Source organism: Idiotropiscis lumnitzeri, chromosome 1, assembly GCF_059441095.1.
Source record: "Idiotropiscis lumnitzeri isolate Australia: NSW breed Sydney's pygmy pipehorse chromosome 1, RoL_Ilum_1.0, whole genome shotgun sequence".
NCBI lineage: Eukaryota > Metazoa > Chordata > Actinopteri > Syngnathiformes > Syngnathidae > Idiotropiscis > Idiotropiscis lumnitzeri.
This window is the reverse complement of record NC_142391.1, coordinates 33663644-33680421: the sequence shown is the minus strand read 5'-3', so window position 1 is coordinate 33680421 and position 16778 is coordinate 33663644. Positions and strand designations below refer to the sequence as shown.

Here is a 16778-nt window from a genome sequence, read left to right as displayed (position 1 = left end):
TTCTTTGTTACTTTGATCCTTGTTGTTTTCTACTTCAGTAGTTTTGATTTTCCAAGTTCCTTGTTGGCCTTTTTGTTTTTGTTACATTAAATTCCCCTTTAAGATACTTCTTCCTCGCTTCCCTGCATTTGGGTCCTCCGCCACCTCAAGCAATTCATTCTCAGCCACTTCTCCCCATGAGGGTCGCAGGGGTGCTGAAGTCGATCCCAGGTGTCTTTGGGCAGTAGGCGTCGTATATGCTGGACTGGTTGCCAGCCAATCGCAGGCAACACAAAGACAAGCAACCATCCATGCTAACAATCATACCTTGTGACAATTCTGGGTGTCCAATCAACCTACCATGTATGTCTCTGGAATGTGGGAGGAAACCGGAATATCCGATGAAAACCCACTCAGACACGGGAAGAACATGCAAACTCCACATGGGAAGGCCGGAGCGAATCAAAACCCTGCTCCTCTGCACAGTGAGTGCCACCCATAAATAAATCAATTAATAAATTGATGCCATGAGAGAGAGGCGAATTGCAGAAGTTTTCTAATTCCTTCTTGGAGGCAAATAGCACAGCCAGCTTTCTTAATCGACTGGTAGAATCTTGCAAGTGGAATTAATTGTTTAGAAATGCTAACGTGTCAATCAAGATTGCATTCAGCTGCCAACACAACCACCGTCGGTCACTAGATTGACTGCCGATATTGTAAACTTTTTTTTCAGTCTGAAGTAGTGTGTTGGCAGATTACATATTTAACTAAGTGTCCATGAGTACATGACTCGGTTAGCGAAGGGGACAGACGAAAAACCCACTTCTGTCCTTGATAAGTTGGTCCGTTTAGAAAAAAAACAAAAAAAAACTCTTGTCCTTCGTCCCCAAAATGGGCATCTGTCCGGGACGGACGGATGGACGGATGCCCATCTCTGCTAATTGTAGCTTTCTGTTCTTTTTCCCTGACAGTGTACAACAATGTTTTTCTATTTCACTGAAATATGGCCTACTTTTATAGGTTTGAGCAAGCGTTATTTTCCAGCCCTGAAGAAAGATTGTAGAGGAGAATGCTGTGCGTTAGTCCCGTCTCTTGATTAGAATTGCATTTTGTGGCACAAACAATCTTGTGGACATTAGAAACAAACTTGGGAGTAGATTGAATCCGCTCAAAGTAAAGCTGATCCCGTCCTTCCCCGTGGAGGATGCAAACATTTGTTAGAGAGAATGGGAGACATTGCAAGGTAGTGCAATTACACAATAGAGCACTACAGTAGAAAGTAATCAGACGGCACACTACATTCACACGACGCTAATCCAATCACTGCTATGTCCCAGGAATATCAAATGAGATCACACTCAATGTATGTTTAACACTCGTGTACCTCATTAACATGCACGTGTGACACATTTGGCGTGTGCGTGTGCGTCCGTGCGTGTGTGTGTTATAGAAAATGCGGAATCATTTCCATTCTGCTTTAGAGACTGAGCAACACTATGAGAGACACTGCGTGAGTGGAATGTGAAACATTCTCCTCTGGTCTCTCTCTGTGTCCCCATTTTGTCTTTTTTTTTCTCCTCCAAAAAAGTGGTGTATTCTTCTTGCCAATTTTTTTCGTTTTTGTCAAACTTCAGTATAGTATTGTTAAATGGAAAAAGTTGATGTGTAGCTATGCATGCTATTGAAATACGAAAATGTGTATTACGATAACAGTGACCACAGTTATCAACACCACATTGCAAGTTTTATTTTGACTCTGAAAAAATGAAATCCATCCATCCATAGACTGAGCCTCTCATCCTCACAAGTGTCGCGAGCATGTTGGAGCCTATCCCAGCTGTTTTCGGGAAGTAGGCGGGGTACACCCCGAACTGGGTGCCAGCCAATCGCAGAGCACAAAAAGATGAACTACCATCCGCACTCATATTCACACCTAGGGGCAATTTAGAGCGTTCAATCAACCTATAATGCTTTTGGAATGTGGGAGGAAATCGGAGTACCCGAGAGAAACCCACACAGGCGCGGGGAGAACATGCAAACTCCACACAGGAAGGCTGCAGCCGGAACCAAACCCTGCTCCTCTCAACTTTGAGGTCGTAGTGCTAACCAGTCGTCCCCATACATAAAATCTGCAGAAATTTTAAAAATATATTTGCATTCCCAATACATTTTCATGATACAAAGCCTGAAAAGATTGTACTAGACTGAAGACAGTAATATTTTTATACAACAGCAAATCTGCCTTTTTATACAGTTTTGAGTGGTTATATCTCTTGTTCGTCTTATCATAGCCTAAATTTAGCTGCCTATTCACATATTATATCCTCAGTGCTTTCAAATGTAGACATGTCTCGTTTATTTAACATTAATAATAATGCTGATAATAATTCTTATCCATTAATCCTGTTAACATGTTAATCGGCTCAATTGATTAAGAAACCAAACGAAATGACATAAGAATAAAGGAGGTTAATTGCCGGTGACTCTATTAAGCCTCACCCACATTCAGGAGCGGCAATAACCTCAGTTCTTTGGGTGACAGAAGCATTTAGCAGTTTGCCTTGTCCATCAAGAGAAATTGGACTTATTACTCATGACCGTGCAGTGTTTGGTGGGGAAAAAACAAAAACACGTTCAACAAAGCATTGGTTGTTGAAGATTTCGTATGAAGGCTGCAATAGAAGAGATCTCCAAACAACTCATCACGCAGGAAGGAACTCCATCCCTCCTCCCTCTTAACCGCTCCCACCATCCTCTAAAATGCCATTAGTCCACTTCCTGAACATGAGAGGGAGTAGGATGGAAAGAGGAGATGCTACAAGTTTGACAGACACACACCCCCACGCACACACACACATTCACACACACACAAAGTCTCCAGTGAAAAATATTTCACCATGCTCCCAAATCCTCAGCAAACTCCCTTTGTTGAAGAATTAAACTGCCCTGTGGCACTCACATTTTTTTCATGAGCAACACAAGCCAGACGCTACAGGCACTAACAACAATAACCAAAACATGAAAACATCCTATTTTAGTATTACATATTGGGTGTACGGTCAACACTTGGTGAGAGACAATGCCAGGCCCCTCGTGGCCGGCGTGTGTCAGCAGTTCTGGATAACGACGTCTTTGATGCTATGGATTGGTCCACTCGTTCTTCAGACCTGAATCCAATGCAGTAACTGTGGAAGATTATGTCACATCTGCTGACAGAGACACTTCCATTTCTTCAACTTTGATTTGACAGTGAGTGTTACTCTGATTCTTGTCCTCAGTTGTTTCCATTAATCATCCAAATCCTATTTTGTTCTCAACAAAAAAAAAACACCATCACATTGGGATGTGTGTATTTAAGTCTCCCATTTGCTTCTATTCAGCATGTAGCCTGCAACTATTAAACATGGTGATTGTCTATGTAATATATCATTTGTAACTTTACTAAAAAAACAAAAAAAATCAATTTCAATAATAAATGGAAACACTGGAAAGACAATATAAATAGGTCCCAATGTCTATTACTACTATAGTAACATTTGAAAGTCAAGTTTTAGAGACGAGTTTTGGGCTTGTTGGCAGTTGTGTGTTCAATGTGAAATGGTAAAATTTTACATTTTCACGTGCATCGTTAAATTTGGGTGTTCAACCTATCGGCAGTAGCAAAAATCAGTCAAACTGGAAACATTTCTGCACCGAATTTATTTGGCTACGATAAATTCATAGCAGATCATTTAATTAAATTAGAATTATTAGATATTTCATGAAAGAAGAAAAAACAGAAGGAATGACAATTCAATTGATTTCAGTCAACAAAATCTCTCTGGCCTTGGCAAATGTGTCTCTTGATTTGTCCCATCTTTTCCGTTTTTATCACCTTGAGGAGAAAATGATCCCCTCGTGCTGCCATTATAGCAGATTATCAACTTTAACGGCAGCACAATTCTAATCTACCTGACTTCACGAGGCGATTACAGGGAGGACGCTATCAGCTACTCAGTGGGGATGGGGGTATACCGCTTGTTTATCACTGATGTCATTATCGACCTTTGTAAACATCTCTGGCCAGTGATGGCCCATTGTGAGATGTGAGGGGGTGCTGCGGGCTGATGCGCTGTCAGATACATGCGACGGGCTGAAAATGATAGCCAGTGTGGTGCTGGAGAGTCACACTTGAGCACAAGTCTCTATCTCACTTGGATTCACCACGCTCCGGGGGAGATAAGAGGGAGAGATGCAACAGAGCGGAGAGGAGGAAGATTACAGACGCACTTTGGGAAGAAGAGGCTGCTGTGTCATGCCGTGTTATATCCGTACACTCTGCTATTAAAGTACATTATCGTCATAACAGTACGGTAGTGTAGGGGTAACTGTTGCTGAGTTTGGTGCGGGCGGCACAGGTTTGATTGCTGGTCAGTAACCCAATATTCCACTGATGATTCCAAGCTTGGATTAATAAAAAAAAAATGGCTGGTTTGCAACACTAAGGGAATCCGGGGTAAAAACTGTGCCAAACAAATAATGCGCTAAAACATTCACGTTCACACCACTGAGTGGGAATTGAACCCACAATTCCCACCCCAAAGTCAGGCTAGTGAGCAGTTAGAACACGTGTCAAACTCAAGGCCCAAGGGCAAAATCTGGTCTGCCACTGCACTAAAGGAAGTAAAGTGTGTCATGTTTCTTGCTGAATTGTGTTGTTCATTTCATTTGGGCACAATATTTGCACCAAAGTTGTAATTTCCTTTTCACGTTTTACATATATGAAAAAAATGTTATCAAAATACAATACTTTCTTTAAAATAACTAGTGTGGCGGACACAGGACACAGCAATTCCACCTGGGATAGAATCTGCCGTTCAGGAATCTCCCCAAATTCCCAATGGCCACCACACTCCTAATAGTGTTGAAGTCATGTCTGTCTTAACCTAACTGCGGTGACAAGAGACCAGCATTTGGCAGCTAACCAGACGGTAGCTTGTGTAAAAAGCTTATGCGGCTGTGTACTACGGTGCATTTAATGCTGCTTGTCAAACATCGTGAATATATATGCATATGCAAATCCAAGTCATTTGTAAGCAAAAGTAAACACGACAGCTCGATACATGATATTTTTGTCTCGCAATTGCTTTATGACAGTTGTCAGCAAAACAATCCCAAATATATCTTGAAGTTAAAGGAAAATTCAAAACAGGTTAAATGCTTTGATTCAGGCAGAAATTAAGTCTTCTTGACCAAAAAATAGTCTGTTTCAAGGTCTTGTCAGACAGAGATAAACAAACATGGGTGTTGAAAGGAGCAAACCCCCCCCCCCCCCCCCCCCCAAAAAAAAACACCCTCACTGGGGTCAGAAAACAAAAAACAGCAGTTTGATGTTGTCAACGTTCCTGCAGCTCTGAGTAGCACCGACACTTCTTTAACATCTCGATCCGTAATCCTTATCATGTACACAACCGTTTGGAAAAGTTACTATCTGAACTTTGACTCCATATATTTACCATCCTTGGTGGCTACCAGTGAGAAGCGCAAAGCCAGGATGTGATTAAATGCTATTTAACAACTGAGCTGTAAATACAAAATTGGTCATTCTAAAAAAAATGTAAAGGTTCAAAAGATACTTTAAAGCTGACCGCACCAACTACAGACATTCCTATTTAAGATACATCGACTGGACACTGAATTTTGGTAGGCCTGCTCAATTTAAGGAAAGTTAATGCAAAATTTCCTTTACAAAGATAATAATGTCGACATGTGTTTTTGCGATGTGTGAGGAAACCAGAGCACCCAAAATGTACAAAAATCCAGACAGCAAAGTCCAAATAATGTTTTGACTGGGAATTTTTCATCTTTGACAAGTCCTGTTCCTCACTGGCCACTTGCGGCTTCTTGTCTTCCTCTTCCCTCAGTTACAGCAACCTCTCCCCTCCACACTTGTGGTGCGCCCACATGCTATTTGAGGGGGAGTAAGGCTTGCATATGTCAGCAATCACACAAACACACCCCGTCCACCTAACATGTCCAAACACGCATGTGATATGACTCGGAGTGGAACGCTGCCCGTCGGAGTCTAGCAAGCTAGTTCAGAAGACTAAAGGCAATGGGAGGAAGAAAATGAAGTGATAATAAAAGAAGAGATGTTTGAGAAGGACCCAATCAAGCACTGACAAAGGAATAGGGCCGAACTTGTTTTGCTAGACTAAAGGAGATTGTGAAAACCAATTCCACTCCAGCACCAACTACGGAGTTTTCCATGTTATTTTATTTCCCTATCGTTGCCTCCTCACTCAGCTCCCTGCTCCTCATTGCCATGGCGATGATGCTACAGTGAGTCACCTGCACATCTCCCTCCTCCTCCTCTTTCTCGACAGTGCCAAGGAACACTGGAGGATGGAGAGAGGTGGAGAGACGGCTCTGTTTCCTTGGCAACAGACTGGGGGTCTCCGCATCTCCCCCTTTGGTTCACAACTGCTTGGAAGAAGCTTGCTACCCACAATGCTTTGAGACAACAGGGTCTCTAATTCTCACAACACAATGAACACAGTGACAGGTCAAAGTTCAAGGTCTGGATTGTGTGCGATAAGCCCCAAACAGAATATGGATTTTTTTTTTTTCAACAATGGCAAAAAAAACCACCTAAATGCAGTATACAATGCATTGTATTTAATGTGTAGTAAAATGATGTGATCATAAAAGCTCTGAAATAGATTGCTAGAAAAAACAGAGCAATATTTTGGGTGTCATCATCATTTTATGTGCAAAATATTTTGTTGTTACACCTGAATATAATCATCAAATTGTTTATGCACTGACTAGCATGTACGTTCTAAGTAAATGTTACAGGAAAACGATTATTATGTTTTGACATTTCCAAAGAAGAGGTGGCAATTTCTGAGACTCAAAACAGCAACACAAATGTGAGTCAGACCATCTTCGCTGTTCTGGTGGAAAACGTTCATAATTTAAAATAAGAGAATCATCTTAGGCAGGGTTGGGCAAACTTTTTGATTGGCGGGCCACAATGGGTTCTAAAACTTGACAGAGGGGCCGGACCAGGAGCAGATGGCTGGGGTGTTTTGATAACCTCACCTCATCGGAGAAAGAAAATACAGTTAATTTTAAATGAAAATGAACAAAAGCAATATAACAAAATATCTGTCTTTGACACACCACAGTATGTAGAAAATAAAACATTAACAAGGTTTATTCATTTAATTGTTTTCAAGTTCGGCGGGCCGGATTAAAACATCTAATGGGCCGCATGTGGCCCACGGGCCGTAGTTTGTCCACACCTGGTCTAAGGGTTTTCATTTCTTTTTTAATTCTGCTGTAACCAGTGTAAAAAGATAAAATGTGACTGTTTGTATTACAACAATCTGCAGCAGGAGCTCCAAAAATAATGGCACCACTCTAATGCAACGAAAGAAGAGGAAAAAAAGAATCCACCTTTTTATTCAAATTTGCACCAAAAGTTAACATGGTCTTGCTTGTCTCATGCATTTGTGTAGTTTGTATTACGCTACAAACGGGATCCTTTGCATATATAGAGACTAGAGAATATGTTTTAAGTAGTGCTGTTCCTGGCATTCAGTTTGCATACATAACCAGGAGGTGAGAGAGAATATAAGGCGGCGCAGTTTGAGGCATTGCATTTTTACCACAGTAGTCTGCTTTCTGCTTTCTTGAGCTCTCCAGTTCGTTTCTAACTGTCGCATGTCTGCCATCTCCCACACTGATGTTGTGTAATGATAGCAGGTGGGCTTCTTACAAGAACTCTGCTGCATATATACCACCTCAACTACCCGTCAATCTTTTTTTGTATACCGATTATGCTCACTGGGGTTGCGGGTGAGCGGGAGCCTTTGCCAGTTGATTTTCAGCTAACGTCAACAATTTTGGAATGCCAGAAAAGAAAAATGATCTTTTCAGCAATGACATTTTGGAGCTTCAAGAATTGACTTGAAGCCAGTCACAAGAAGGCGTCATGCGCTCATTTATGACAACACTCATTTTCAACTCTGCATGTCCTTGCATCTCATTTCAGCACAATTTTATGCTGCTGTCCTGCCAGGGCAGTTTTTCGGTGCGCCAAGTTTTAAATGCAAAGTAACACAGGATTGACACTGGGGTTGAGTTTGATGAAACAAAACAGCCCATATACAACCCATCGGAGCTATCGAAAGCCCAAGATCCACTTTTAAATTCAGTGGACTCCGCCACCCGTGGCCTACAGCGCCCTCACTCACTCAATCTGTTACAGTGGACACACTTTAATAAGGTGATTGAGGTGTGTTGCATTTGGTTGAAGAAATTATTGAACAACAGTTGGGATTCCTATCTTCATTGACTTCCTATTTCGGAAATATTTGTCTTAATAATTGTTATCCAAAATAATTTTCAAATAATTTACTGTGTGTATGTAAAATGGTTTCACAGTATTGACGGCCCACTGAAGGAAGCCGTGACTATTTGGTCCTGACAAAAAAATTGGTAGACCATCTGCAGATTTTCATTTCTAAGTACTCTCAAAGACATACTATTCACTTTTTAAACATCTTTTTTTTACTGGGGATACGTTTTCAACCAACAGCTCGCTTCCATTATTTAGCACGTTCTTATCAGGGGTTGCACAGCACAACCAGCACAAGTGTTAGACACTGATAATGTTCTCATTTCAGGAGTTGGGTATCACGCTCGTATTTCCATCCCAGCAGAACCTGCTAACGCTAGTTTGCTCCACGATCATGAACTGCTCATCTATTCTGAAGAAGATTAACTGATTTAGTCAAATTATAAACATAAGTGTTCCACAAACAGTGAGACAAGCGCACCCTTATGCACTTATCCGAACATATAGAGACAATGACATTTTGTGTGTATAATTGGTGCAATAAAAGATAGATATTTTCATAAAAGATTTTTTTTTGTTACCTTAAAATGCAGAATGCTAGCAGCACAGTTTGAATAGTCAAATAGATCACAGCAGTCATGAAAAACGACCCCTACTACCATATTTCCAAGTTTTTAAGTACCAACACAAAGATTGCCCTCTTCAATAAGGCCACGTCTGGATAAAGCATTCAAAAATAACCTGTTTTTATGACATCATGGCCTCTCGCAAATGGAATCCATTCATTTACTTTTCAGAACACAATTTACAAAGCACTTAAAAGAACTGCAAACGGCAAATCTGATGCCCGAGAAGCCTTCACCCAAGTTAAAAATCAATAACATTGCATCTCACTTCACTCACTTTCAATGGTTTGTCTTTCCTTTGGAAGGAAAGCCTTCACTATTGTACATGTGATATGATTTCCAAACGCTGGACATGAAAAATAATTTTCTTGACAATTAACCCAAGAAAAGAACAAAAAGCGTCAAACATTCACACCTAAATTAATTAGGACTTCACTCACTAATTAGCTACCTGCAGGTAATTATATTCACAAGGTCTGATTAAAATCGACATCAGTGTCAAAGTAAAGAAAAAAGAAGCCGTCAAAAAAAAATAATTTAACTACAATAGTGCTTAGAACATTCACCGTAATCCTCCCCTCATTTGGTTCTAATTGAGAGGCAGATACAGTATCTGAGTAGTGCCTCTGATTGGATCTCAGTCGCAGAGTGGAATTGAAGGTGTTGATTGCACGTGACCTCAGTCTAATTACAATTGGTCTAATTGGACCTCTCTGATTACATCCCTGCAGGAAATGTTCAAACTAAATCCTTAGGATAGAATCGGAGCAATTCTCGAGTTGATTCTGACCGCCACAGAAGATACAATATTCAGTTATAGTCTTTAAGATTTATTTAATTGCTGTGTACTTGCTTTTTATTCTGGAGGTTGGTGACATGCATCTATTTCAATGTTCATGCGTCATCTTTTTCTCTTTCCCTGAGAACGGCGGTCACGATGCCCTCCAGCTTCCGTCCCTGCAGCCACAGGATGACATCATCGTACAGCTGCCTCGTCCTTGGAGTGACTATTCATCACCCTGATCATCAGCAGCATCACCTGGCTGCGCACACACAAGCGGGCAGGCGCGCACGCACACGCACACAGTTGCGCAAGTCGAGAGCCTGCTGCAAGCTCTGCAGGATGGCAAGAGTAAAAGAAGGAGGGATAACGCAGAGAAGGAGATGTGGAGAGCGGGAAGATCCTGCTGGAGTAAGCAGAAAGTCCTGACCTGTGCACTTGCTACTATACATCTCAATAAAGCCCAATCCAGACAAATGTGATGAGTCAGACAGGAGGATACTCGGGGAAAAACTGGGCACTAAGACCATCACTGCATTTGTCCTCCTAGAACTTCCCTCCAGCAAAAAAAAAAGCACATGTACAGCGTGTCCTCTCTCCTAGACACGAGTTCTTAAATCTGAAATTCACTTTGTCAATCCTCGCCTCATTCCAGATGCTCGATGGCAAACATTGCAGCAAATAGAAGCACACTAAGAAATCAAAAAAAAAAAAATGTGTGTTTGCCAAGTCGTGAATTTTATACATTTTTCATTGAACACAATTTAATGATGATGATGATTACATTCTTTTGAAGTTGAGTTTATTTTTTTATTTTGTTTCGCTAGACTACACTGTAAAAAAATCAGTCAAGTCAAAATTTCGACAAACTTTGACCTTTTAATTAATTTAAGTTGGGCAATTTGCTCAAGAAAAGTTTTTATAATTTTTTTGTCCATATTTTCAACCAGATAAAAATAAGACTTTACCTAAGTAATTGTCGCTTGTATTGTTCTCTCACTTAAAACCCAAAGTGAAAACAAGTCAGCAAATTGTTTTGGAACAAATAACGTGCATGCTTTGTTAAGATAACTAACATTGTTGCCATAAATATCAATAAAATGTATTTTAAAATTGCCCCCCCAAAAAAATACAAGCTGTGTTTTTTTTTTACTGTGTATTGTAAACTAATTCCTGCAAAATGTTGTGCACCTCTGTGTGTTTAAGTGTTGCTTTCGGTTTTCTTTTTGGCTTCTCCCATCAGGGATGGCAATAACGAGTCAAGTTTGTGCCACGAGCGAGAAGTTTGCGTCAATATTTTCACATGAGGTATAAACTTTCAGGGCTGCCCACCGGAGCACCTTTGATTGTAATCTATCACACACTCGTCTTCCCTGCAAGATGAATTGCACTGCACGAGGCTATAAAAAAAGATTTGGGATTATGGTTTGGACTCTTGTTGAAGAGTATAGAGTGCTTTACTTTTTTATTTTTTATATATATATATATTTCCCCGAACAATATTTGTCCTTTTTCTAATTACTGGCATATGCAATGTTCTCAATTTCGACATACATGCCAATGCTAGAAGTTTTACAGAAGTGCAAAAGATTTGTGTAACTCTTTCTGCATGTTATGTAAACGCAAAAGATAAAGCAAACATTTTAAAATCGAATTGGTGACGACGACAAAACATTTTACAGTGTGTTGATATTTTTTATCAACTTCCAACCAAATAAGCCCATTCAAAAATAAAAAAAAATCCTTTTGTCATGAATTTTGCATTTAACTCTTTTGTTCATTTTCTGTCTCAATTTACTCCACAGACAAAAGAGACTCTCCTGCACTGTCCCAAATTCAACCTTCTCTCAAAAATCTTCAGGAATTACAAGCACCCTTGGGAATCATGGACGTTTCGAGGCCCCAATGGAGGACTTGTTATCATTTCTTCCCTTTTGAATATTTCTCTTTAATCTTTGATCAGTCGCACAGATTTCACCACTGTGAGATAACGCACTTGTGGAAAGTTAAACAGATTGATTATGCAAAATGCTGTGTACCCAGTTGAGAGACTATTCGTACCTTGCAGGAAGACAATGTATTTATGCCAATAAACGAGGTTATGTCATGATAAACATTTTTTTTTTTTTTATCTGAGAGATAAAAAGTAATGCTGACTCACGTAGTCGTGGAAGGCCTTGGCCTCACTGGAGTGCTCACATGTGTCTCTTCTCTCTGGGGCTGCACAGTAAAGGTCCCAGAAAACACTGCAATACACAACACATTAAAATACGTTTTAGCTTCTTTTAGAGGGAGGCATCCACAATAGTCGGAAAGGTGGTGACAAACCGATGCAATGACGGAAATATGTTTAAATAACGGAGACGGGGTGACAATGACGACATGCGGCCCGGCTGCAGGCGAATGATCACTGATGGACCAGCAAAATTTACTGATGCACCCACCTTTGGTGACAGTTAAAGCATGGCCAGACAATGTTAATTGAATTATGAAAGACAATAACTCACCACCACCAAGAGTGGAGAAACCCTGGAGGTTCTCCTAATGTGATGTTCTTCTCCCATCGGATCTAAACCGGGAGACGGAAAAAGATGCTTTAGTTAACGTTGAATAAAAAAAAAAAACGGCCACCAGACATGTTACGTTCGTTAAAGAGAGAGAGAGAGAGAGAGAGAGAGAGAGAGAGAGCGTGATCTTAAGTGGATAGGGCAGACCTTGTCTCGATCTCCTTCTATTGACAACAACCTGAGGGTGTGTTGGGGCGAGATGAGGTAATAAACATGTACCAGCCTGAGAAGCACGTTTTAACACTCCACACACATCCTATTATTCACCCATCCCTCTTAAGTCTCCTTGTCTTCATTTCTCCTTGCAGCGCTTCATTGTGAAAACGTTACGCAAGAAATCACGGCTTTTTGATATTTTACTGTTCGTTAAGAGTGATCTAATAATGAGAATTCTTATGCCTGGACATGAACGAGACCGCATTGTAAGCTTTTCTTGTCATAGTTATATTTGATCATTAAAAACAGACAATTACGAACAAACTATTACACTGCGGCACTTAAGAAGAAGAACAAAAGGGTTGCCTCTAATTTGCATGGTTATTATTATAACTGCACTAGTAAATATGCTAATGAATCTATGCCTACCTATATGAATAAGTTTATATGGACTTTGCTTTTAACATTATTACTCAATGCTAACCTGTTTCAGCTGGTAAAACGCAAAATGAAGAATTACAGCAAGAATAGCAAGCATTCGGATTAACGCAACCAGTCAACACAAGTATATTAAGTATGTTTAAGTAGCGCTGGTGTGAAGGTTTATAAATACGTCTATGATCATTTCTGTTAGTTTGCCTAAGGGATTTTTCAATATATGTTGGCATTAAGCAAGCAGACTTTCATTAAACAAAATTACATGGTTTGATTAATTATTTTAACGTTAATTTAGTTTAATTAGTTTACGCTAAACTTCAACAGCGAGTGGCAAATAAACAGCCTGAATAAAGTGTGCTTTGTCTGAGCACACTTTGTCTGTCTTTGCAGAACTTTGCACTATCGGCATCATGGTATTGTGAGAAGCACAAATGCAAATGCTCTGCATGTGTTCTATTAAAAAATAATTGCATGTTCATGTTAATCAGATATTGTTGTCTTGGCCAAATACAAAAATATACAAATACATTTTGAGAACATGCCATTTGCTTGCTTTTTACATGCGGAAAAGTTAAATAACAAATCAGTGTGGGAGAATTTATTGGTGTCTGTTGAAAAGTCTGTGGCAATGTCAGAAAGGTGAAGAGGGAGTTCAGGCGCACAAATCACTTGGGATATATTGTCCGTTATGCACTGACTCAGTCAAGGTCATTGACTAACACAGCGATGGCGTCAACCCGTATACTTGAAGTTGATATATGTTCACACACCGTGCATTTAAAGACACACGCAGACACTCGGAAAGTCTGCATCATCATCATCATCACATTGCTATTCCTGAAAACCTCAATTGTCTTGTTGATTTCTAAATGATCTAAACATTTGATATGGATAAAAAAAAAAAGCCTGAGTCATCTGTTTTAGAAGAAGCAAGACAGATAACAGGAAAGAGTGGAACACTGCAATTTTAGTCAGACTGTCCTGACCTCACTTGCAGGTCAGACAGATTTTGAAAGGAATGCTTTGAAGCTCATTGGTGAGGGGTGAGGAAGGAAGTGCTTCTCTTACTTTGCATGTTTCAACAGCTCCAGCAAAGACATTTGTAGACTTGCAACATTAATGTGGTATGCAGTGTGACCGATCGTTACTCTCATGGAAACAAAGGATAGAAGTCATGATTCCTATGTAAAAAAACAACTACTGTGGTGGAAATGTCCTTTTTTTAAATACAAAAAATACAACTCATTTATGTTTTTGATCCAAGAACTGTGGAGTGGAATTTGAAAATTCAAAATCCTTAAGGTCACACAAGTCAGATTTTGACCACAATTTGGGGAACACAAATTCAGAGACTGAAATGTTTTGAACGCCATTGCTAACATTAGACGACCAGATCTCCTCTTGGATAGGGGTGTTACAAAAAGCTATTTGAATAGTAAAATCGGTTTTGATTTAAAAGATCTGAGAGTGTCGCCTGTAATCAAATCAAATTAGTATTTCACTTAATAATATATCAAGAGTACTGCACAGTACTGACCAGTTCGTTTGTAAAATGACATGACACTCATTGCATGATACACTCTCGAACCGAGCCTTAATTTAAAAAATGTAATCCCACCGAATCGAACTCAATCGTTTCACTTTAAAATTGAACTGCCCTTCAAAAGAATGACACTCCACGTGTTCAGGTACGATACAATCCCAGCTCTCAGCAACATATAGAATTTTGTAATGATTTATACTGCCACAATCTACTGTTATACCAAGCCACCATGAGATCTTTTTTTACGTGTGTCTTTTTCCCATTTGTGTAATTTTTCTATTGACTGTAAAAATGCTTGTTTATCTCATGCTTCATGTTTTTAGCATTATAGTCTGGTGTACTTCCTGAGGCATCGGATGCCCTACGACCAGATGTGGATGTTAATAAGCCAGCAAACGGGCCTTTAAAGTTGTGTTTTGCTCCACCCTTTATGTTCACCAAAAGCAACATTGGGGCTGAGCTTGGACACTTGTTGCAGTCATAGCGAATGCATTCCCACAACTGAGGCCGTCTATGCTTTTCATCTTCCAAGTGTGGGGAGGGGAGAGCAAAGACGGTGCGTGTTTTTGCGCATGTGCACACACATAAAGTTCGAACGATGAGAATTGGTGCCAGCGGATGATGTAACCGTTTCCATCCTCTGTCTCTTTGTTCTCTAACCACAAGCCACAATCCACTGTCCCCTAAAATGGTCATTTACGGTTATTCAGGGAAGCCGCCAGAATATACTGACCTCCTTTTCACCTTATCACCTTTTTACCTCAGCTAAATTACCGCAAGGGTACACTTCCATTCGAGGAAGAGTAATGGAAGTAGAGATAAGGATGCAAGTACGAGAGGAAGGACGAAAGGTAACCACAAAGGACAAAATTGAGCTTTTGAGGCGATCAGAGAATGATGTCATAGAAAAGATGCCAGCTCCAAGACGTCATGCTTAATGCTCTCTGGCTCCAGCTCTGCTAAATGCAACACAAGTATTTAAAAAAAAAAAAAAAAACTCATCCGCTTGTAACAACGTGTTGGCTCAGCACTTTCAGTTGTGGCTAATTCAATCAGCTGTTACACTCATCGGACATGCCGCACAAGGGTCAGACTATTTGTCAGAATGTGCTCAACATGCACGACATCAACATGCACAGCATCCTGGTGACTTACCTCGGAGAGGAAAGTCTGTGCTGACTTCTGGGCTCCTACATGCAGCAGGTACTCGTACACATACAACGCTAACCTGCACATAAAGCACAAAAGTGAGAAGTTAATAGGTGCGATACTATTATGTTTAGATTATATTAATTAATTCAGAATAATCAACGATGCAATGTGCAAAGGTGGAGTACAAATCACATGAGAAAATACAGACATAATTACACCAAAATAGTAATCACGGGTGTGAGTCATTGCACTTTCTAAACCAAAACTTAATTTTATTTAAAGGACAGGTTACTTTCTTTGAAAAGTTTGCTTTGAGGCGCGTACGATCTACGACAATCAACCTTTCACGTCTGGCAGTGTAATTGCTTTCCAAGTAAATAGAATTTTCAACATCCATTACTGGAGGAAGAAAAACTATTGTGATGCAAATGCAAGGGAAATACTTTCATTAATTTCAAATAAGCAATCATTGATTAAATAACATAATACTGGGAGAATGACAAAAGTGGCTCTTGGTGGCTTTTGCAATGGTGGGAAATATATTTTGGCAAAGGACACATTCAGATGTTTTACATCTCGTTTGTCTTTCTTGCTGCAGCCATGCTGGATTGGATGAATTGTCTAGCTTGGGTTTCTATCTTGTGCCATAAGCTTCTTGAATGTTGAGTCTTGCATCTTTCTGTATCGATTATTTCCACTATATTGATACATATTGCCCCATTTTGGGACTAATAAAGGTTATCTTATTCTATTTAATCTTATTTTAGTTTCATTTGTTTGTTTTTTTTGCAAACATATAGCTAATATTTAGCAATTCACAGAGCAATGGCTAACTTGAATGAAAAGGTAATTCTATTGCAGAATCTGTATTTTGAATATGCTTGAGCTCTACAAATGCAAGTTCCTGAAATTTAAAGATGTCATCTATACATTTTTAAAACGTCATTTTCGCCCCAAAAAAGTTTTCACTCTAAAAGTTACTAATAGCCAAAAATGATCCCATGTGTATACTCACAATAAAAGGTTGTTGTCCCAGAATCTCATTTAAGAGGTGCCACCAACTTGCTAAATCTAGTCCAGACTCTTTTTAAACGAAAGTAAAAATAAACTCCCCTGCCTGTCTGCCTGTCTTGAAGATGATGGACTTTGCACCTTTCTTTTGTGCACACAGGTACGTCACCTCCTCTGTCCC

At 39.8% G+C, this 16778-nt stretch overlaps 1 protein-coding gene across 1 annotated transcript in view; it reads right to left on the bottom strand.

Annotated features, from left to right (window-relative positions):
- ssbp2a (single stranded DNA binding protein 2a) overlaps positions 1 to 16778 on the bottom strand; it is a 49578-nt gene that overhangs the window by 9891 nt on the left and 22909 nt on the right. Inside the window, exons 2-4 of the mRNA XM_088296306.1 lie at positions 15590 to 15662; positions 12238 to 12299; positions 11892 to 11976 (exon numbers count right to left, since the gene is read on the bottom strand). Of these exons, the coding sequence (XP_088152432.1) occupies positions 11892 to 11976; positions 12238 to 12299; positions 15590 to 15662 (220 nt within the window). The remainder of the gene's footprint in view (positions 1 to 11891; positions 11977 to 12237; positions 12300 to 15589; positions 15663 to 16778) is intronic.